This window comes from Erpetoichthys calabaricus, chromosome 2 (assembly GCF_900747795.2).
Source record: "Erpetoichthys calabaricus chromosome 2, fErpCal1.3, whole genome shotgun sequence".
Classification (NCBI taxonomy): Eukaryota; Metazoa; Chordata; class Cladistia; order Polypteriformes; family Polypteridae; genus Erpetoichthys; species Erpetoichthys calabaricus.
Genome location: NC_041395.2, coordinates 62434462 through 62455705, shown reverse-complemented (window position 1 = coordinate 62455705; position 21244 = coordinate 62434462). Strand labels below are relative to the sequence as shown.

The 21244-nt window shown below is 37.8% G+C and overlaps 1 protein-coding gene and 1 long non-coding RNA gene across 2 annotated transcripts in view; one reads left to right on the top strand and one right to left on the bottom strand.

Annotated features, from left to right (window-relative positions):
• Positions 1-21244, top strand: part of LOC114645928 (protein kinase C-binding protein NELL1-like) — a 1522815-nt gene that overhangs the window by 464631 nt on the left and 1036940 nt on the right. Inside the window, exon 7 of the mRNA XM_028793848.2 lies at positions 8486-8568. Coding sequence (XP_028649681.1) covers positions 8486-8568 — 83 coding nt within the window. The remainder of the gene's footprint in view (positions 1-8485; positions 8569-21244) is intronic.
• The window catches only part of LOC127526750 (uncharacterized), a 485290-nt gene that overhangs the window by 420252 nt on the left and 43794 nt on the right, over positions 1-21244 (bottom strand). The window lies entirely within an intron of this gene.

Below are 21244 nucleotides of genomic sequence, written 5' to 3'. Positions count from 1 at the left end.
GGATTCAGCTGATTCTTGGAGCAGGTAGACCATTAACAAGAGAATTGCAGTAATCCACTGGATACTGTAGATGATGATTGTGTGACAGAGTCTTTCTGCTTCAGAGAAGAAAATGGAAGGGTCTGACTTTGGCAATGTTAGTAAAATGTATATGTTTGTCATGATTACTTCAGAGATGTGGTTTTCAAAACCCAGAGAGCTGTTAACAATAACTTGATTTAACTGATGAGAGAGTGAAAGTAGAATCCAGTGCAAAGCTTTTTACTCATTTTGAGCTGAACTGCAGATCCTACAAGCAAAGATGTCATTTTCCTTGTATTCAGGTCTATGCAGTTAATGAACATCATAAAAGTAATCACAGAATAGAGGACACAACAATGAACTCAATTGTTAATCTTTAACCCAAGATCCATTTTTGAATGATCATGTATTTAAACATGGTAACCAACTACAATAAATAACCGCGCTGTTGCTGTTTCAAGCTGAATAAAGCTGGTGTTGCTAAAGTACTGAGACTCAGCTTTGTGTTTTAGGGTGCAAGACGGGGACTCGCACGTCACAGCACGCACACGAGCACACACACACACACACACGAGTGCGTGCACACACACACATGAGTGTGCGCGTGCACACATACATACACACGCGAGCGAGTGAGCACACACACATACACACACACACATGCGCGCGCACACACAGTCACAATGCTAATGCTGCAGTAAACAGTATACGCTTGTACAGATGTTGACTATATGAGTGAGGCACGCCGACTCAGACGAAGAATAGGAGACGATTGCCCACAATCCCGCAGTGAGAGAGAGAGAAGAACCATCAGCTCAGTTGTGAGCACATGACGCTCAGCAGACAAAGCGTATACATACTACTCGTACTGCAAGACCTGACTCGTTTATCAAGTCAAAATTTATTAAAAATTTTTGCTCGTCTTGCAAAACACTCGTAAACCAAGTTACTCACAAACCGATGTTTCACTGTATATATATATATATGGAGGGAATCTGCCTCCTCAGTGCTTTAAAAGCTTATTCTAAAATGTTATTGATTAGATCCTGCCAGGTATGGAAGGATTTCTGCACACATCCTCCAAGTGAGAAATTTTTTTTTCCAATTCCAAATAATATATAACATCAGTTACCCACTGACTTAAAAGGGGAGAGTTAGGATTCTTCCAGTTGAGCAAGATAAGTCTGTGTGCCAATAGTGAAGTAAATGCAATCACAGTTTGTTTGTCCTTCTCCACTTCAAGCCCATCTGGAAGAACACCAAACATAACTGTTAGTGGATTAGGAGGTACTGTGACACCAACGCTGTCTGAAAGGCATTTAAAAATCTTGGTCCAAAATGATGTTAATTTGGTGCAGGCCCAAAACATGTGACCCAGTGAGGCAGGAACTTGATTGCAATATTCACAGGTTGGATCTTGCCCTGGAAACATTTTTTTATAGGGATTGATGAAATTATTGTAAATTGGCTGTCCACTGTCTGTCACCCAGTGCACTGTGTTTGTGCATTTCTAGAGTAGGTACAACAAAACTCTTAATTAAGATATTTGGCTCAAATGCAATGCCCACATCAGCATCACATCACATCTAGCTACTAACATTAAACAGACACCAATTCCGTCCTAGCCATTGGAGGACTATTATACATTCCAAGGTCCAACCAGTGTGGATCTATTTTGCATATGCCCTTCTTTCTACAGGATTTTAATCTGATCAAAAAATCCTTCACACTCTGCTTGGCAAGTGTGTGTACAGATTATTAGGTACACATCAAAGAACTTTACCTCAAAGTTTGCTTGGTTTTATATGAAACTTTGGGTCTCTGTTTGGGACTAATTCCTCTCCTTAGACAAGTTTGCCATAGGTAGTCTTATTAAAACAGTAAAGTCTTCTGCTGGCCAAAGCCATCATACCCACACCTGCAGTCTGGGGACAGACATAACACAATTGGCTTATTCTGACCTCATCACCATTTTATGGAAAAGACTTGTCAAACTAGAACTTGCATGTGTGTGTGTGTGTGTGTGTGTGTGTACTTTTACAGTTTTCAGACTTTGTATTCTTGAACTCAGAATTCTTATGTTTTTTGGTCAAGAGTAAAAACTAGATTCCTTTTCAACTGTGTCTCATCTAAGTTAGGATTTGATAGATTATGTTACCTTAAATATCATTCTGCATCTCTGTGCTTTCTTGTGCTTTTTTCAGCAGTTGTTCTAGTTATTCAGCTATTTCTCATCTCACATTTAGAATAATTTAAAACCATTTTGTTTGGCTATGTTTTAACTAAAGTACACAAATACACTAAGTCTAAATACATATCTCCCAGATTTATATGGTTGTGTCACTGCAGGTCTGAACTTTTGTTAGTAAAAAAACAGGAAGGAGACCTACAGTGTTTTCATGCTTGTGTTATGTTTTTTAATAAGTGAACAGTTTGCGCTTATACAATACAATACAATACAATACAATACAATTTATTTTTGTATAGCCCAAAATCACACAAGAAGTGCTGCAATGGGCTTTAACAGGCCCTGCCTCTTGACAGCCGCCCAGTCTTGACTCTCTGAGAAGACAAGGAAATACTCCCAAAAAAGCCCTTGTAGGGAAAAAATGGAAGAAACCTTTGGAAAGGCAGATCAAAGAGAGACCCTCTTCCAGGTAGGTTGGGTGTGCAGTGGGTGTGGTAAATACAATACAATACACAGAACAGAACACAAGTAATCCTCAATACAACATACTGTAAGAGTGCAATAGAAAAATTACAAGTACAGAGCAGAATTCAACAGTAGAGGAGATCAAATAATGGGATTTGGATTTGTTCAGAGTCCTCGGTCATCAAGCTGCCTCCTCCTATTGGCCATTCCACAGCTGAGTCAGTGCTGGACCAGCCAATCCCATGAAAGGACCCCTCTACCCCACGATTCCTGTGATCCTCCATCAGAGATGACTTTTCCTTAGGCAGGCAAAACAACTTGGCAGGTGGGCCGTGGCACCAAGTGCCACATTTGAGTACCGAGAAGAGAAACAGAAAAGGTGAGGGTTAGTAACAAATTATAACTATCATATTACTTATGTTTTAGAGCTAATGACTAACAACAGTGATGCAGTGTGCACAATTAATCAGCAGCTTTAGTCAGGATATGCTAAACTGAAGTAGTGAGTCTTCAGCCGGGATTTGAAAGCTGAGACCGAAGGGGCATCTCTTATAGTAGCAGGCAGACCATTATGAATGAAGTTCTTCTCTATTTTTTTTAAATTTATGAGCTCTCTTGCATATATTGACATTGATATATATTGCTTCTAGTATTTTTCAGATCACAGACATGTTTTCACTCTGTTATGCCTCGGGCTCATCACTTCTATTCAAAATGTTCCAACAATATAATCGATTTCACACATGTAAATGCCAATGTACTCTGCTTAGGAGCAACTAATTTGTTTTATCGACTACATCTGCTTCTGAGTTTCATGTCATTTTGTGTTCCTATGGATGTTGAAAAGTAGCCCACCCAAAATGTATTTCTTCAATTTATTAGCATCAAACCAGAATTATATTTTTTATGCTCATGAGACTTTTAAAGATGCTCTAGTGTTATAAGAAAGGAACTAAAGATGCTGTCAAAGCACCCTAATTATATTACTATTTATTAAAATGAAAAACTCCTTTTGACCAAAATCTTTTCTCATATAATACAAGTTTATTACAAAAAGAGTTAAACATACAGTACATCAAGCCCAAAAGAAATATGAGATATTGACACATTATTTCAAATGTTCTAATTTTGATATGTTAAATTTAAAGCTATATTTTGTAGGGTGGCTTAGTTAATAAAACTGTCCTTGCGGGTCTAATGAACTGGATTTTTTAATGTGCATGCATTATTCTGGATATTTCAAACTCAACAACATGACCAAAATGTGCACTACAGATTAACTGGCCATTCAAAAGTAACCATAGGTGACCAGTCCTAATGGAGGTCATAATGTTCTGCTCTCCATTATGGCTGATTTGTCTCTGTCTCATTTTTAACCAGTGCTACCAACATTGGCCCACCCCAAATGTATTACATAAAGAAGATGGACGTGTGATTAAACTGACTGCAACAATACAGTGGAAGAAGTAAGCTTAAGAATAGATGTCAAAACTTCTCAAACTCACTCTTCTGAATCCAGAGCAGCACTGGCTCTACTCAATCATCATCCCTAAAATGGGAAATGATTAATGCAAGTCAGGCATCTGGGAAAACTCCATAGGTGGATCCCTAATTGTAGGGGGTTTGGGCAAACAACCATCTTACCACTGAGAGTTAGCACGCAACAGTGAGTCATAAAAACCATGCAGCTTATTCACACAAGACTGGCCACAACAAGTCAAGAAGTTCTGCTATGCCTTTGCAATAAACTGCAGAGGAGATCTGTAAAGTGTCAAAGTCACAATGTTTTTGTCATAACTGATTCAGTCCTCCCATTAAAAAAAAAATGAAAGTTGTATTTGTTTTATGAGTAAGGCAGTGATATTTTCCAGTGACAGAGAAAGAGAGAGAGTAGTCAAAATGAAGTAGAGTTTCTTTGTTTTAACAAAAGGCTGAGATCACTACAAAATCAAAAGAGCAACATGGGCTTATAGTCAGGGGAAAACAACAGTCAATATCAAAAGCAAAAACCTTGAAAAGAGGATTCTCACACTAGAAAGAAAGAGTCTTTCCTTTATTTCAAACAAAGTGCATGCAATTACTGAGCATATGCAGCTCTTCCTTACATAAAGAAGATGGATGTGTGATTAAACTATACTAAACTATAAATAACATAAAAAACAAACACAAAAGAACAAAACATTATGGTTTATAGTATAATCATAACCATTTTTACTACCCTCACCTATTCTTTTTCTCTTCTTGGTACTCAAATGTGGCACTCGGTGCCACGGCCCACCCGCCAAGTTGTTTTGCCTGTCTAAGGTAAAGTCACCTCTGATGGAGGATCGCAGGAATCGTGGGGTAGAAGGGTCCTTTCATCAGATTGGCTGGCCCAGCACTGACTCAGCTGTGGAACGGCCAATAAGGGGAGGCAGCTTGATGGCTGAGGTCTCCAGGACTCTGAACAAATCCAAATCATATTATATGATATCACCGACTGTTAAGTTCTGCTCCATACTTGTAATTTTTTTATTTTTATACTGTATTGAGGATTTGTTCTGTTCTGTGTATTGTATTGTATTGACTCCCTTGTTTTTGACACCCACTGAACACCCAGCCTACCTGAAAAGGGGTCTCTCTTTGAACCGCCTTTCCCAAGGTTTTCTTAGGTCTCCTTAGAGAGTCAAGGCTGGGGGCCTGTGAAAAGCCAGGGCCTGTTAAAGCCCATTGCGGCACTTCTTGTGTGATTCTGGGCTATACAATAAAAAAATGGTATAGTATTGTATTGTACTCTGCTTATCCTTATGCTGGCCATGGTGGAAGCATTATGAGCTGTAATGACCAGGTCACACTATTTTAAGCTTTCTCTGGAGGACTTTCCAGACATTTCCAGGTCAGCATGTCGTGGATCTTGCCAGAGACATGCTGTGTTCACCTCCCAAAGGAAGCATCCAGGACCTCTATTTTCAAATCATCACCTCTTGATCCAGAGTAGCACTGATTCTACACTGAGGTCCCCCCGTATTGCTGAGTCTTATGAGTGGGACAGCAACCTTGGGTAGGAAACTCATTTCTGCCATTTGTACTCGAAAATTGTAGCTAAGCAAACTAAATTCCACTAACAAAACCCAACCAATATATTGATTACCGTCAACAGAATATTAGCTTGCCAGTTGTTAACAGAGTTGTAGTCTTCTCTCAAAGATCTGCATCCTGTGTTGCAGTTTTGCCTTCTACTCCCTAATACATGTTTCCAGTTGTCTAAGGAAGACTTTCCCTTCAAGCATTACTTAGTATTATCCATCCATCCATCCATCCATCCATCCATCCATCCATCCATCCATCCATCCATCCATTTTCCAACCCGCTGAATCCGAACACAGGGTCACGGGGGTACTTATTATTAATGCATAGAAAATATATTCTTCAGCAAAGAGATACTGTGTCATGGAAACCAACTCCCACCCTGCGACAGTATGGAAATCAGAAAGCCACCTTAGCTTTTTCTTAGTACTCAAACAATTCACTATTGGATTGTATAAATTATGTGTTTTCTATTGTATCTACAGTTATTTTTATTTTTTATTAATGCCATGGGTGTGTGTGTGTGTGTGTGTGCGCGCGCACCCTGCAGTGGGCTGGCACCCTGCCCGGGGTTTGTTTCCTGCCTTGCGCCCTGTGTTGGCTGGGATTGGCTCCAGCAGACCTCCGTGAACCTGTAGTTAGGATATAGTGGGATGGATTTTAAAATGAATGATTTTCATGGCTAGGTAAACAACTGACTGAAAGTAATTGGTTACAGTCTTACTTAAAATGATGCTTAGAGAATTTTTTAAGGCAAACATGAACTTTTTGCCAGGAAGTGATGGAAATCAATAGTGAACATGGCAATATCTTATGAAACTGGACTTACTGGTGGCTGCTTAGTATTGTTGTTAATCTTGAAAGACATGGTTGGTTGAGCTCTGTTTTTATCATTAGATTTTAGATTTGCCTGACATAGTGTGTCTTTTTTATAAGCTAATTCAGTTTATTCTCCTTGCGGTGTTAGTGTAATAGGAATGGTTTTATATCGTTGGCACCTTCACTACATGTTGCTACCACTCCTGATTGGGACACAAAGGAAGGTCCTGAGCTTAGTGTTCGCCAGATGAGCCAGAGAAGGACTCGTTTTGCTTCAGTAGATATTTTGATGTTTGATGGCAAGTGTTCATTTTGTAAAAGCCTAACTTATCTTGAGCCATGTTGCACTAAATGGTAGTGGGGTTTCAAAAAAACGAAGTTCTCACTGGTTATCCAAATTTCCTTCTTCATTAGGAGAAAAAAAAAGAACTGTGTACAATTTATTTACTAATCACAAAGACAGTGAACAGAAACAGAAAGAGCTGAATTAAATTTATACACACACAACAGAGACAACAGTGATGCAGTCAAGCAATGCATGATGTAATGGTATCTACACACATCTTACCACACAGAAAACTATATAAAGGGTAGAACAACCTCAACCATCTGCTGTGTACTTCACTGCAAAGCATATAAGTATTTGGAGGAAGGGCATCAAAAGTGATTGAAGCAAGATAAAAACGCACCATCTTTGAAGTGGCATCTGTCACACAGCAAAGCTCTTCAATATTATACATACAGTATGTGTATTCCATGGGTGAACAATGAATAAAATATATTGGGTTATTTTCCAAACCTAATTTTATGTAACATTTTTCTATTGTATTTTGCATATTTGGAACAATTCTGAAAATATTGAGGTTCTGTATCGTGAGCATTACTACATTTGCTCTTTGTTGTTGATTGTCTGTAATGGGGTGCTGGAAAAATGTATTATATATACGTGCAGCTTCCCTAAAAGGCAGCATCGTCACTGGCTTTTTTCTGTACACCTTTCTCTTGTGGAAATAAGTGGACAAGAGAGTTGTAGCCATGGTAACAAGAAAAAGTGACAAGGCAGTTGAGACTGTCCTGGGGAAGATCATCCCCTTCCCGTGAAGTTTTAGGCACAGATAGACTAATTCAAAACAGAGCGCCTCTTGAAAAAGTCATTCTCATGAGAAGGAAAATTTAAATGCCAAAATGATTAATCAAACGACACATGGTACAGTGCTTACATGTGAGTACTCTTCCCTTGTGTATTTTGTGCTGTTTTACATGTAACCTCAAATTAATTTGTCCATCTTTTCCCTCAAGCATCTGTTTCTGTGTGTACTCAGGTATGAGTGTGTGTGTGTGTTAGGGTGGCAATTTTAAATTGGCACTTGGTGAGTGTGTGCATGAGTGGCCTTTGGGATGCATTGGTGCTCCATCCAGGGTTAGTTCCTGCCTTGCACCTGTGGCTGCCGGGATAGGCTGCAGTCCCCAGAAATGCTGAATTGGATTAAGTGGGTTTGAAAAAGCTATGCCATGTTATCTGTTTATCACCACTGATTCTAATTAAGTTTTGTGGATGTTTAATTTTTATGATATTTTATTTTTATTATTATACATAATAGTTACATAGAAGGATGTTTTACTCTAAAACGAAAGGATTCATTTTTTTAAACATTTTTTCAAAAGTTACAGTATACAGTATATTTATTGTCACTAAGGCAGAAGGGGCAATAAAAATTGCACAAAATTGAAAAGCTGGTAGTGGTATGTTTTAAATTCCATTCTTTTTTTTTTTTGGTTCTTTCACCCTGGCAAACTTCAAACTTTAGAGCAATTCTGTATATACATAATATATACATAATATATTTTAAAAACACATACTGTTTTAATGTCTTAGCATGCTTCATAATTCTTTTTTGTTTTTTGTTTTTTTTTTTTCTTATGGAGCCTGCCCAACATGCAGTGATTTTCTGAGTCTTGTGCAAGGTATTATGGATCTGCAAGAGCTACTTGCGAAAATGACCATAAAAGTGAGTAAATTTCTCTGCTTCATTTATGAATTCTCCGCACTAATGAGTCTGGAGTTAATGCTGTTGTCCTATTAATGCAAAATAATAAAGCAGTATGAATCAAAGGTTGCTTATGAAACATTAAATAACTGGTGACGGCACAGTTGGTGGTGACAAAAGCCTCTTGGAAGTAGTCGTCTCAACAGGGAATGTTTCATGGAGCGATATGCATATTTATATTGCATTTAAATATATCATAATAGATTACTACTTGCCCATAGCATTAAAACAAGGTAGCAATGTTTTGCTGTTAATTTTAAAGGACTATATTTGCCTTAACTTATTATGCAATGAAAATACTCCTGGGAATTTTCTTTTGCAAATTATGTATAAATGCCTTGGTATGCTTACTTTTACAAAAGTTAATATACAGTTTCATTACAGCACATGTCAGAATAATCTGCATTACCTATAGGAAAATGTATGTTTAGAAACAGCAGTGTCAGACATTGACCTCCACTGCCTCATATAGACTGTATATCGCTACTAGTGGGACTTTATCCTTAAATGTTATTTAGAGAGCCTGTAAACCCAGAGATATTTTAAATTATGTCCAGCAGTGTTTGGTTTTCTTGCCATGCTGTGATATGAACTCTGTCTCCTGTGATCATAGTAAGATAAGTATGACATGTGGTTTACAAATCCTCTGCCTATTACGGTTTCTACTCCTCCTTGAGCTACGCAATATAAAGGGTTATCTCATGGGAAAAAAAAAAAAACATTTTGTGAGGTCTGTAAACTCTTTTGGGACGACATGCCAAAGAATGTCCCGAAGCGTGATCAGTTTTTTCTGTGTAAGACAACTTATCCATTGCCGGGGCAACTGCAGACTCCCAGCACTGCAGTGGCTCGTCGCAGAAACAAATCCGAGCTGATCAGGGTCGCGCTATAACCACTTGTCGTCGATGGGTAATGCAGGGAACATTATAAATGCAGGGAACAGTATTACTTGGCCACTAACCTAGCCACGACCCTGCCTGACTGCTGTGTCTGTGAATAGAAGAGTGGTAGATAGGTGCACTGCCAACCCCCACCTACCTACTCATACGCCTCCCCATTTCACTGATACCTGTTCTGTTTATATGTAACCCATCATGGAGGATCAGGTCCCCTCTGCTCCAAAAGGAATCCTAATGCCCCACAAACCTATATTCTTCCATCCTACACCAAGATCTGAGCCACACTTTAAGCCTTCTAATATCCTTAGTCGTAACTGAACTGTCTCGGTTGGTTGCTTGTCATGATAGTTGCTCACCCCTTCTTGAACCTTTACTGGATTAAGCAGACTAAGTAATGGGTAGATGGGTCCACCATTCCATTTTTCATCTATTAAGAACCATTGTAATGGTCTAGATCTCTAGGACAAAATTACACTACTTTATAGTACATAATATGTATTATATAACTAGAATAACAGTAGTAGTAGTAAAAGTAGTGGCAATTAGTCTCAGTTTCATATGTTTGTTATATTTTCCAGGGTGACCTACAGGATCACAATGCATTATAATTGTGTCTATATTGTTTTTTTTTAATAATTGCTTTCAGTCTGGCAGGCATTCATGTGGTTTAGAGCCCAATGCCCCTGCCCCTATGCCACCTATGCATTCTGACTTAACAGTTAAATGCTACAATTACTATGTAAGTGCAGTTTAATTATTAGGGCCAAAAGTGGAAATATGTGAAAGATAGTTTATGTCATGGAATATGTTCAATTTTCTGTATGACATTTAAAGACCGATTGACACATCTTATGGAGAGAGACAATAAACTGTAAATTGAATGAATTGTTAATGTACATAGGAGAGGGGACTCAGCAGGGACCAGTGATAATGACTTGTATACACTGCAGGATTGGCCTTACAGGGAAAAGTGCACCCAGAAAACAAAATTTAATTATACATTATAGGGCGAACAACACAGCTTTAGAAAACAAGGGTGCGTGATCCAGCTAGTGATGAAAGAGTGTGTAAACCCAACAACAACATTTAACAAGCAAGCTTGGCTATTGTTTGGTGTCTTCAAGCTGAGCTGCATATCTGATTATATGGCTGCATTATGGCAATTACAAAAAGAAAGACAGAGTAAGAGTAATCACTGCTCTACATTAAGTACAATCTAGAATAAAACACTTGTAAAAATGGAAGAATTCGTAACACTCACCCATTTTGGGACCCACATAATCCAGTTTAGGCACTCAGGAGTGCACATAAATAGCCCTGGGTCTTTTTTCACCCATCAGCTGATAAAAGTGGAGTAAATGTGTCATGTTTGCTCACATTGTACGATGCTGGCTTTATATTCCTTTGAGATTCTTTTATCATTATATGGTATATACGGCTCTCTCTAATATTTATGATGGAATAATGCGCTCAAAATGCAGTTTTGATTTTATATCTATCTGTCACATATTAAAGTTTGGATTTGGGGGATGGGACAATTCGGTAAGCATAGGACAAATAGCAGTCACCAACCTCAAATAGGAGGCCAGCCTGTCACATCCAAATCAGAATCGCTTGTATTCACCAGCCCTTAATGTAGCTTGGTAGTTTTGGGGCTGGATGCAACAGAAAAACATTATGTGAGTAACATAAAGAAGATACATTATAAACAGTTACAGAATAGTGCAATTATAAAGGAAAGGTGCAAATGAAAATGTGTATGTGTATATAGTGTATGCACACTCATTTGCATATGCATACACACTCACACTCCCACCTTCATATATGAAAGAACACATGAATAAGTGAGAAAGACAGGCTAAATTACTGGTTTGTGATGGCTACGGCCATGGGAAAAAAACTGTTTAGGTGTCTATTAGTTTTAGTTTTAATTGATTTAAAGCATTGTAACAGATTGGGTGCACTCTCGCTCCCTTGAACCCTCAGACTACACGCCAGACACCAGGTAAAAGTCCAATAGTTGACTTTATTATTAATAACCAGTGCACAAAGCACTCTCCTCTCCACAATACTCATATAAACACAATAATAAACAATCCTCCACTCTCCCAGACGCGTTGCCACCCTTCCACCCAGCTCAGCTCAACTCTGGGATCTCCCACAGTCCTTTATATAGTTCATGACCCGGAAGTGCTTCTAAGCCCTCAGTCCATGTGATTATCCAGCACTTCCGGGTCAAACGAAAACTCCTTTTCTTCATCAGCCCGGAAGCACTTTATTTCTTCCAACCATGTGACTGGGATTTACTTCCGGGCTGTATGGAAAATAAATGTCTCTGTGTCTCCCTGCAATGTCCCCTGGCGGCCCCGACGTTATCCAGCAGGGCTGTGTATTAAAACTCCATAGTCCATGATGCCCTGATGGAATTCAGGGCATCTCCATGTTGCAAGGAGGGCTCCATCTAGCGGCCTGGGGGAATTGGTCGGAATAAATATCCCACAGCATGTATCTGAGTGTTGTTTTTTGGAACAAGCGATGAGCAGGGTGAGATGAATCAGTGGTGTTCCTTTTGACGTAGTTTATGACTCTAAATTCATACAGGCCACCAAAATGACTCTAGTATTGATTCAATTTGGGGCTGATTTACAGCCATCAAATAAAATAACAAGGCCATCTTTGAGATGTGGGAGGAAAACCACACTACTCGGTGAAAACCCCACGAAGATATAGAAGAACATGTAAATTCCTCACAAGCAGTGCTCCTTTTAGGATATAAACCGTGTCTCTTGATAATGGACGGCAGTAGCACTGTTCTCTCCACCGTCATGCCTCCCAATTTAAGAGTTTGTGTGCTTCTTATGTACTGTGACATGCACTTCTAAAGGCTGAGCAGCATCAGTCATCGGTCATTCAGTTTCAATGCATTGGGACAGACCCCATTTTGTACAGCAGTCACCAAAGACCTCCTTTACAGATTTCCTGTTACTTAGTCAACCATCTTTTTCTTTTCTATTTAGTGCTACACTTAGACTGCAAATGCCAGTTGCTTCAGACCAATGCTTCTTCTTGTTTATGAAACAATGACTTTTTAAAGATTTATACTGACGCTTATTCAGTTTTGCCAAAGTAAAGAATTACAAATCACCAGTTCTGCTCAGCTTTTTTGCTCGTACAGAGATAAGGCTTTTTGCAGCTGTCAAGACAGAGGGGGAAGTTATTTTACAGTCTATTGACCTCAGAAGACAAAGAACATACTGCTCTATCACTAGTGTGTTCTCCAGAGCTGAAAAGCATGTGACATGCTCCTAATCCGATGCATTTTCTCTACACAAAATTAAAGCTTAAAGGCAGTAACTTTAAATCTAACAGTAAAATCAGTCCATCCATTCATCTTAGAAACCATGTATTCCAATATCAGGTCACAGGATGCCAAGCCTGTTCCAGCAGTGTCCAAGGCACACTGACACACACAGTCTTAACTGTTTTGTCTTTGAGAGTACATAGGGATATCCAGAGAAGGCCAGTTAGGAGGACATGTAAACTCCATGTAGGCATTGAATAAGCTGTGATTTGAAGCTCTAACTCTACAATACAGCTGTGAGGCAACAATACTAACCACTGTGCCACAGTGCCACCCTGTTAACACAGTGAATTCTTCAGATATTTCTTACAGTATGGGTACAAAAATACTTCTTACTGCATTGTGCAAAATTATCTCTGGCTGCTAAAGAAACTACTGCTGCATTTAATTGCCATGAATAGACTTTGATTAGACATTTCAGTCAACTTAGTGCAGGGATAATGATTCCCTGGCAGTACAATATTTTTAATTGGGTCAATCAATCATATTGCCTTCATTAGCTTGGGTGGATAACTTGCTTCTGCAGTGGTCTTTCTTACAAGAACTAGAAAGAGACAAAATTGCCACAAAAAATTGCTCCTAGAAAGATCCCAGTGGACTTTGCAGAATATTTGGGTTGTAGGTGGAAGTTGGCAAAATGTTTGAGAAGTTTCACACAAAATTTTAACAATTCAGAGCAGGTGGTAATATTCATTTCTCCATCTATTTTCTTAATCTCAATGGAGAGGATTGGATGCAACAAAAACACAAGACAGTAAAAAGACATATCTGTTAATATAGATTAGAATATACTTTATTAAAGTTAGCAGATACCCATCAAAAACTGACATGTAAAAATGAAAAAAAGCTATTTGTGTCTCTGCAGCAGCATCTTCTTTAGTGTCAGACTGCTGAGCTCCTCCAGTATTTTAAATATGCCTTTCTTCCACTTTTCTTTTTGTTACTAATAGCTGGCACATTGTTCTCATTTTCTGAGATAGTCCTTTCATTTATACTTTCAATAAAACCATCCATCCATCCATCTAAAAACATTTACCTTCCAAACCAACTTACCCAGATCATAGTCACAGGGAAGCTGGAGTCTATGCCAGCAAGACTTCTATTTGAAACAATAAATAACCTTGTGATTGGTTAACACACAAAAAACAACAATGATATATGTTGATAAGCCCATCAAGCTAAATGAAGCAATTTAGTCTCACTTTAACTTTATACATAAATTATAGTGGACACTATTCTGAAGCACTTTATTTGAAGGTATTATAACGGATCACACACATGGATGGGTGTCCCAACCGGGACTGGCTTCTTTCGATTAACTGGCCGGGAGGCCAATGTGACAGAACGATGGAGAGAGACTTTGTTTCAAAACTATATGCCTCTGCAACATGCTAGATGGCAGCATCCCTGGGATTCGGGACCCATTCCAATACCCTTCATGAATCATGGGACTTGTAGTGCAATAAGGCAGCCCTGCTGAGATCCGTGGGTGCCAACAGAGGGTGCGACAGGGAGTTGTGCTGGCTTCTGATTGTCCTGTAAGTACTTCTGTCGGGCTGTACCATGGCACCGGAAATACTCCTGGGTCCAAGTTAAAGGAACCGATTGATCTCATTTAGCAAGTCAGAGTCAGAGGGTAGAGAGCAGCACTTGCGGAAGGAAGAGTAGTTTGAGGAAAGAAGAGAGAAGAAAAGAATCATTGTTGATTGTGTTTGTCTTGGTCAGAAAGTTATTGGAAGAATAAAGACCTTTATTTGAACCCGTGACTGTGTGTGTGTGTGTCAGTTATGTCTGGGGTTTGGGGCTTTGTGGCATCCTCTGTCTTCCACAGTGTTTTGACTTTTTTAGATTCCACACAAGTGACCAGCCCTGGGTCTAGTGCCAAAGCCTCTGGTCCGCACTTCCTGCCTAACTATAAATTCTTTGCTTTATGTGTAAAATTTTATTATAGAGTGACACGGTGGTGCACACATTAATGCAGCTGCCTTACTGCTCCAGTTTTCTGGTTTGGTGTTTTCAGATTTCCCAGATTGGTGTTTGCTTATTTTCTCCACTTCTCTGAGATTTTCTATGGTGACTCAGTTTTTTGTCTTGCACATCCTAAGGACAAGTATACTGTGTTAAGTTCATTGGCAACTAAGTCTGTGTGTATCAGTGAGTGTGTCCTAAGACTAACTGACACCTTGTCCAGTGGTAGTTCCTTCCTTGTGACAAACTTGAACTGGATTAAGTGGGTTTGATAATAATTAAGAGAATTTTGATAGACCATCCTGCTGTCATAGTGACATTCTGGGCCAGGCTGTTTTCACATCAACCTTTGTCAGATCTATCTGCTCAATCCTGCATTACCATTGTGTTAAAGTTGTGTTATTAGCCCAGTTGATGTGGCTTCATAGATTTTCCACCTGTATTGTAGAGTTTGGAACAGAAAAAAAAGCTTTTAGGAGCTCTAGCATTTAAAATAAGCACAAATGATATGTTCTTGCCACACTTTACCACCTGTGGTCTACATCCGTTACCGGATGAAATTACTCAGTCCCAGATCTCTTATCATTAAAACAGTTTGGTAATTGAAAAATGCATTCAAGGCAGATTTTTAGTCAATATATAAAAATTAAATTTAAAACAAAGGGTTGAATTTAGGGCCAGAGGGAGACAGACGGAGATGGCATCGTGCACTGATCTCTTACATAGATAAAAAAACTACATTGGTCTAGCCATGATAGTACTGTTGATTATTAACCTCTTTAAGTTCTTCATTAACAAAGGTGTTAGATATTCAGGTCTTTCCCTTGGTTTTGTTCAGCAAAGTAATATGTCAGTAAGTCAGACAGGCACTAGGGCATGCTGATAATATCTGTAAATACAGGGAATGCTTGCCCCTTGAAGGTTTTTTGGTTACTTCTGAAAGGGCCTTAGAATATCATGTCCTGTAAATATAAGGTTAACATATTCTAAGTTGAACAATCTGTGGTTGTTTATCGACTGATGGTTTGCTCAGTGAAGCTGCAATAAGTGTTTAAATAGATGGAGTTTTTTACAGACCCATCTACCCCTTACTAACTCTTGTCTTTACAAACTGTTATGTAAATTAGCTCTACTTTTTCAGTTTTTATTTTACTGTTTAGGGCTTTCTTCTTGGTGTTCCCGCTTCTATATGTATTCCTTTTGACATCAGGTGTATACCATATCAATGTATTATCACCTGGACAATCAACTAGAAAATATTACCAGCATACATATTTACTGTACTGTATATAAACTATGCTGTAAAGTTAATCAAGCAATACATTAGTGGTATTTCCATACTATGTTATTCTATATTAAAAGAGTAATGTACTATCTGACACCCCTAGTTTTCACAAAAACAACATTAAACAAACGTTAATTTTAACAAACTGATGAGCAAATTTATATCTACTAAATTATGTAAGCAATTTAGGAGGGGGCAGAACATTGGCTCAGTGATTAATGATACAGTTGCCTCTTAGTTTCTGAGCCCAGGACAACTCAGGCACTGTCCTTGTGGAGTCTATCTATCTATCTATCTATCTATCTATCTATCTATCTATCTATCTATCTATCTATCTATCTATCTATCTATCTATCTATCTGTCTGTCTGTCTGTCTGTCTGTCTGTCTGTCTGTCTGTCTGTCTGTCTGTCTGTCTGTCTGTCTGTCATCTCTTATTGATGGCAAAAAGTGATTCTGATTTGAAGAACAACATAGTTAAATAGAGAGCTAGTTTGGAAGAAAATGAACTCAAGATCAGTGCAGGAAAGACCAAGGTGATGACTGGAAGCAAATGGGTAGGAGATGTGGAAGAGGCAGGTGCATGGCTGTGTTGCGTCTGCAGTAGGTTTTGGGAAAAACTCAATTCAGTGCTCGAGTATTCAGAATTGGGTGCATCAGTGCTGTAAAGGTTAGTCTGCAGGTGCAACAGAAGGTGTAATAAAATAAAAAATGATATTATTAATTGACATATATTCATTTCCAAATATTATAATTAAAGGAGGAAAAGTTTGGAAGAGAGTTTAACAAGGTGAAAATCAAAGCAAATGTAAGGCTTTCGCCTGTTTTGATCAGATACTTGCCTTTTTTGCACAACATAAATTCTGTTGTGTAGTTCTTACCATAACTCATTCCTGTCTGTCATTGAACTTTTACACCTTAGTCTTTGTAAGTGAATTGATGCTTGATATGGTAGAAATCAACATATTAGTTAAAGACAGAAACTTCTCCTCTGCTAGGACATGTTTGATAAAATGTCTTTGAGTCAATATATAGGCAGGAGAAATACTGTTCATTGCGTGTTTAATTATACCTTCAGCAAATGCTTGAAGAGGGAGCATTCATCACACTAGTCTGTTACAGAATGATCATTTAAATAATTGAATTTACATAACATTGTCAATTAAGGTATACATTTACTCTGGTCGGTTTGTTGGTCTACACCCAAGTGACTTACAAAAAATAAACGTTTATTTCATTGCATTCTTGTTGTTCTCATATCTGTTGGGTTTAGCTGTCACCCTGAATTTTTCTGTGCATATAACAACTGTCCAGTTTTGTTGACATCTGCTGATCTCTTAATCATCCCTTAGCACATATTGTGCATTACCTCAACCTTTTAACCCTTTCAGTTGTTCCCTTCATGACAGTTTAAAACAAATGCTTATATATTTCAATGTACACTGCAAACCAAAATACTTTACTGTTACCTCTAAATTATTCTTTCACACAGACCACCAAGTAAATAAGTGACAAGAGGTAAGGTATAACTCCAAAAACTCTGGAGCCAACTTATACTTATACTTATGGAAAGCTTTACTAGAAACATCAAGGTGAGGGCCATTGGCTGCTTGTAATTTAATTTCTGGCCTCGTTAAAATTTTAATTATACTGTAATATCCTTCCAAGTTCCTTTTATCCACTTTGGTTACTAATTCTTTTTATTAGTGCAGTGCTTAGTTATACAGCCTATCATGGGAGCCATATACTTGTTTCCCAAAGCAGCCCTTAAGCGATTAAATACTCCAGTACACACTTACAAACTTAACAGAATATTAATCTGAAATTTAGGCAAAGGTTTTTTTTAATTCAAATATTTACTTTTCAGCTTTTTAAAATTTAAAACCTTATTTTTAACCTTAATAAAAATCAAATCACAATTAACTATAAAAATAAAGAAATCTTCTACCTCTTCATCTTTTCTCAATTCTATTTGAGGTTGATGTGCTTCATCAACTTTCTCCATACTGCTCTGTACTGCACCTCCTAGCCAGTCAAGCCCTTTTCTTTCAGATCTTCTTTTACTTTATCCATCCACCTCTACTTTGGCCTCCCTTGCTTTCCCTTCTCCTGTACTTCCATTCCCATTACTCTTCTGTTCTGACTTGACTCTCACAGTCACAGTGAGGCATTATGCAGACGTATTGCTGTTGGTACAAAGAAGTCCCAGTTGTGTTTCATGACACACTTCTGTTGTATGATTCATTGGCTGAAAGTCCTCAGTGCTGGTGTCTCAGAGAGAGGATGTGCAGCATTGTTCATAATGGCACTCAGTTTTGTTTTAATTCTCTCCTTCACTACTACCTCCAGGGGGTCCAGAGTGAGTCCTATACCTGAGCCTGACCTTTTATTTAGTCAGTAAATTTAAAATTCATTTAAAATCCATTTATCCGATTTCTAGTGGCTTCTATCAGTGACAAACCAGAAGCCAGATCAATTCTAATTTTAATTAAGACTAGTAACTAGTAAATAAGTTCAGAAAAAAAGAAAAACAGTAAGAAATACAAAGCTTCTGTAAAAAAGCTGTTGTTTGCATAGGACCCAGACGTTGACCCACATATTTTGCCACATGTTTATTGTGGTATATGGTTTACATAGTTATCATACAAGACTCATTGACCTGTATCCAGTGTTTGGCTGCATCATCCTCAGAGGAATACCATTACAATCAGGGAACAAATGCTGCAACATTGTATACATGTTTTCAGTGAGAGTTGCTTTGTATTTGTTTGCAAGTCGCCATACCTTGCTTTCTAGGCATGCGCCAGTGGGCATGTACCATGACTGGACCCAATGCCATAACAGATGTACCAAAATTCTTCATAACGGGGAAACAAACATTTTGGGACTGTAGCACTTTGGTGTGCACCACCACATTCCCAAAGCCAATGATGGTTTTCGTGCAACACCCATCACTTTTGAATACTGAGCAGTCTCAATCAATGAACGTCAATAGCCAGTTCTCTCAAAGGCACCAAGATGTCTTCTTTGAGCCACAGCAGCCAACATAGCAAGCAATTAGCCTATGCTGAATTTTTATACATGACAAGATGGGAAGTTAATTACTTAATTCATTTTATTAATGGTAGGACACTGACTTTAAGTTGGGCTAGTAAGCTGGTGGCTTCTAGATTTGGGGTTCAAGACATATACTGTATATTATCTGCATCTTGGTGGACTGTGAGACATCCTCTTTCCCCAAGTATTAACACATTAACAGTCATTGAGACTGTGCATAGTGGGTTTCTTAGTTTAACTGTGAGGGCATTATATTTGGATAATAAGTAGGGTAAGTAAGTAAGTTTTTAATGAAGATAAATGAATTTGGCCCCCGGTTTATATTGTTGAGGTGCCATTCTGATATCGGTATATGTATTGAAGATATAGATATTAATAATACATGGATTGTTTATTTTTTCTTGAAATTAACTGTTTTATTCTAGCCGTATTAGCAATAGTTGTTGTTGTGTTAAAGATACACTACAGGTTGGAAAATAGTATTACACTTCCCTTTTACTGCTATGTTTTTTTCAGAGTAAGTGTAATTCCTAATTGGCCTAACTGTTGTAGTCACATTTAATTTTATTAATGAACACACGTGTGTAGAATAATCTAAATACATTAATCATTTACTCATGTATTTCTGTAATGTGGTCACTTAAATGTAATTTATAACATAAAGTACCATATTTCTAAATTCTATTTTTTTTTATTTGGCTGAGAACCTGTTGGAGAAACTAATTACGACAATGGCCAGACTGTTACTGAGGAGTAATTCAGCAAGCAGGTGGCCTAAGAGGGGCCTGTTTATTGATATTTAATGTTAAACTGGACTGCCATTAAAGTGCTGACACTGTATTTAACCACCCAATCAAATCAAACTCCATTAAGCATTGAATTAAATTTATGTTCTTATGTAATGCAGAATAATTCCTTTTCTACTATTTAAATATTGGTATTACCATTATTATTATCCATCCATTCATTCATCCATCATTATCAAATCTGCTTAATCTAATTCAGGACCACATCATATACTTCTATATTTGTAGCAGTTGCAGTGAATACACTCGCTGTTGAGAGGCTTCTGACATACAGTATGTACCCACAGCGTACAACACTGCCACCATCTTATTGAAGGATGACAATCACAATAACTACTTTCCAATAAAACCCTATAGATTTTGTTTTCTATTAAAGTTATTTTTGGTTATGATTTTGATTGAATCCTTATCTATACAAAGACCACAATCTTGCCCTTTCCTCACCTTAACTCCCACACTAAAAAGAAAATAAACCATCTTCCACTAAAAATGAATTTCTTTTATGGTCAAATGTGCAGTCTTGACAACCTGCAGTTGTCTTCCATTGTTACAATCACATATTTTTTTAATTCTATTTATGTTTGCTGAGCCATTTAGGGACTGGAAGATCAGTGCAATTTTTACTGTTACTGTCAAAAGACTTCCATACCTAATAAAGTACTAAAGAGATTGATTGTCATGAACATTGCAGTTTACTGATTGGTCAGTAAATTAAACAATAATCACTGTCTTTGTGAAACTGAATATTCAAGCAAGAATATAATATTTTGAAATTAAAAATATCTGTTAACTTTTAACCTTTGTTGTTTCATTGTGTTTTTACTGCAGTGTAATACTGGCGCTTCGGGTGACCTTAGTTCCTTCTGTTTTGTTGAGTGTTCTTCCACTACATCACACTGATGGGTTTACTGACCTTCCTCTTTCAAATTTAGAAAGATTATCATTACAACGTATTGTCAAATGGTCTACTATTTTTAGACAACAAGAGGAAATACAGATGAAAAGCCTTTTAAAAGATTGGACTAACCTTCAGTCGTGTCTCACCCATTTGTTTCAGTTCTGAATTGATTGATGTTCTGACATTTTAACATTTTGATATTTGAGACACTAAACAGATCAATTAAGTGAAGGTTTAAAGAAAGTTTACAGTACCTTATGTACAAATCGCTTGGTCTATTTTAAATATTTTCCTCCCTCTGAATGAATACATTTTTATGTATTTCAAAACAAATATATAAATCCAATTTAATAATTCCTCACTT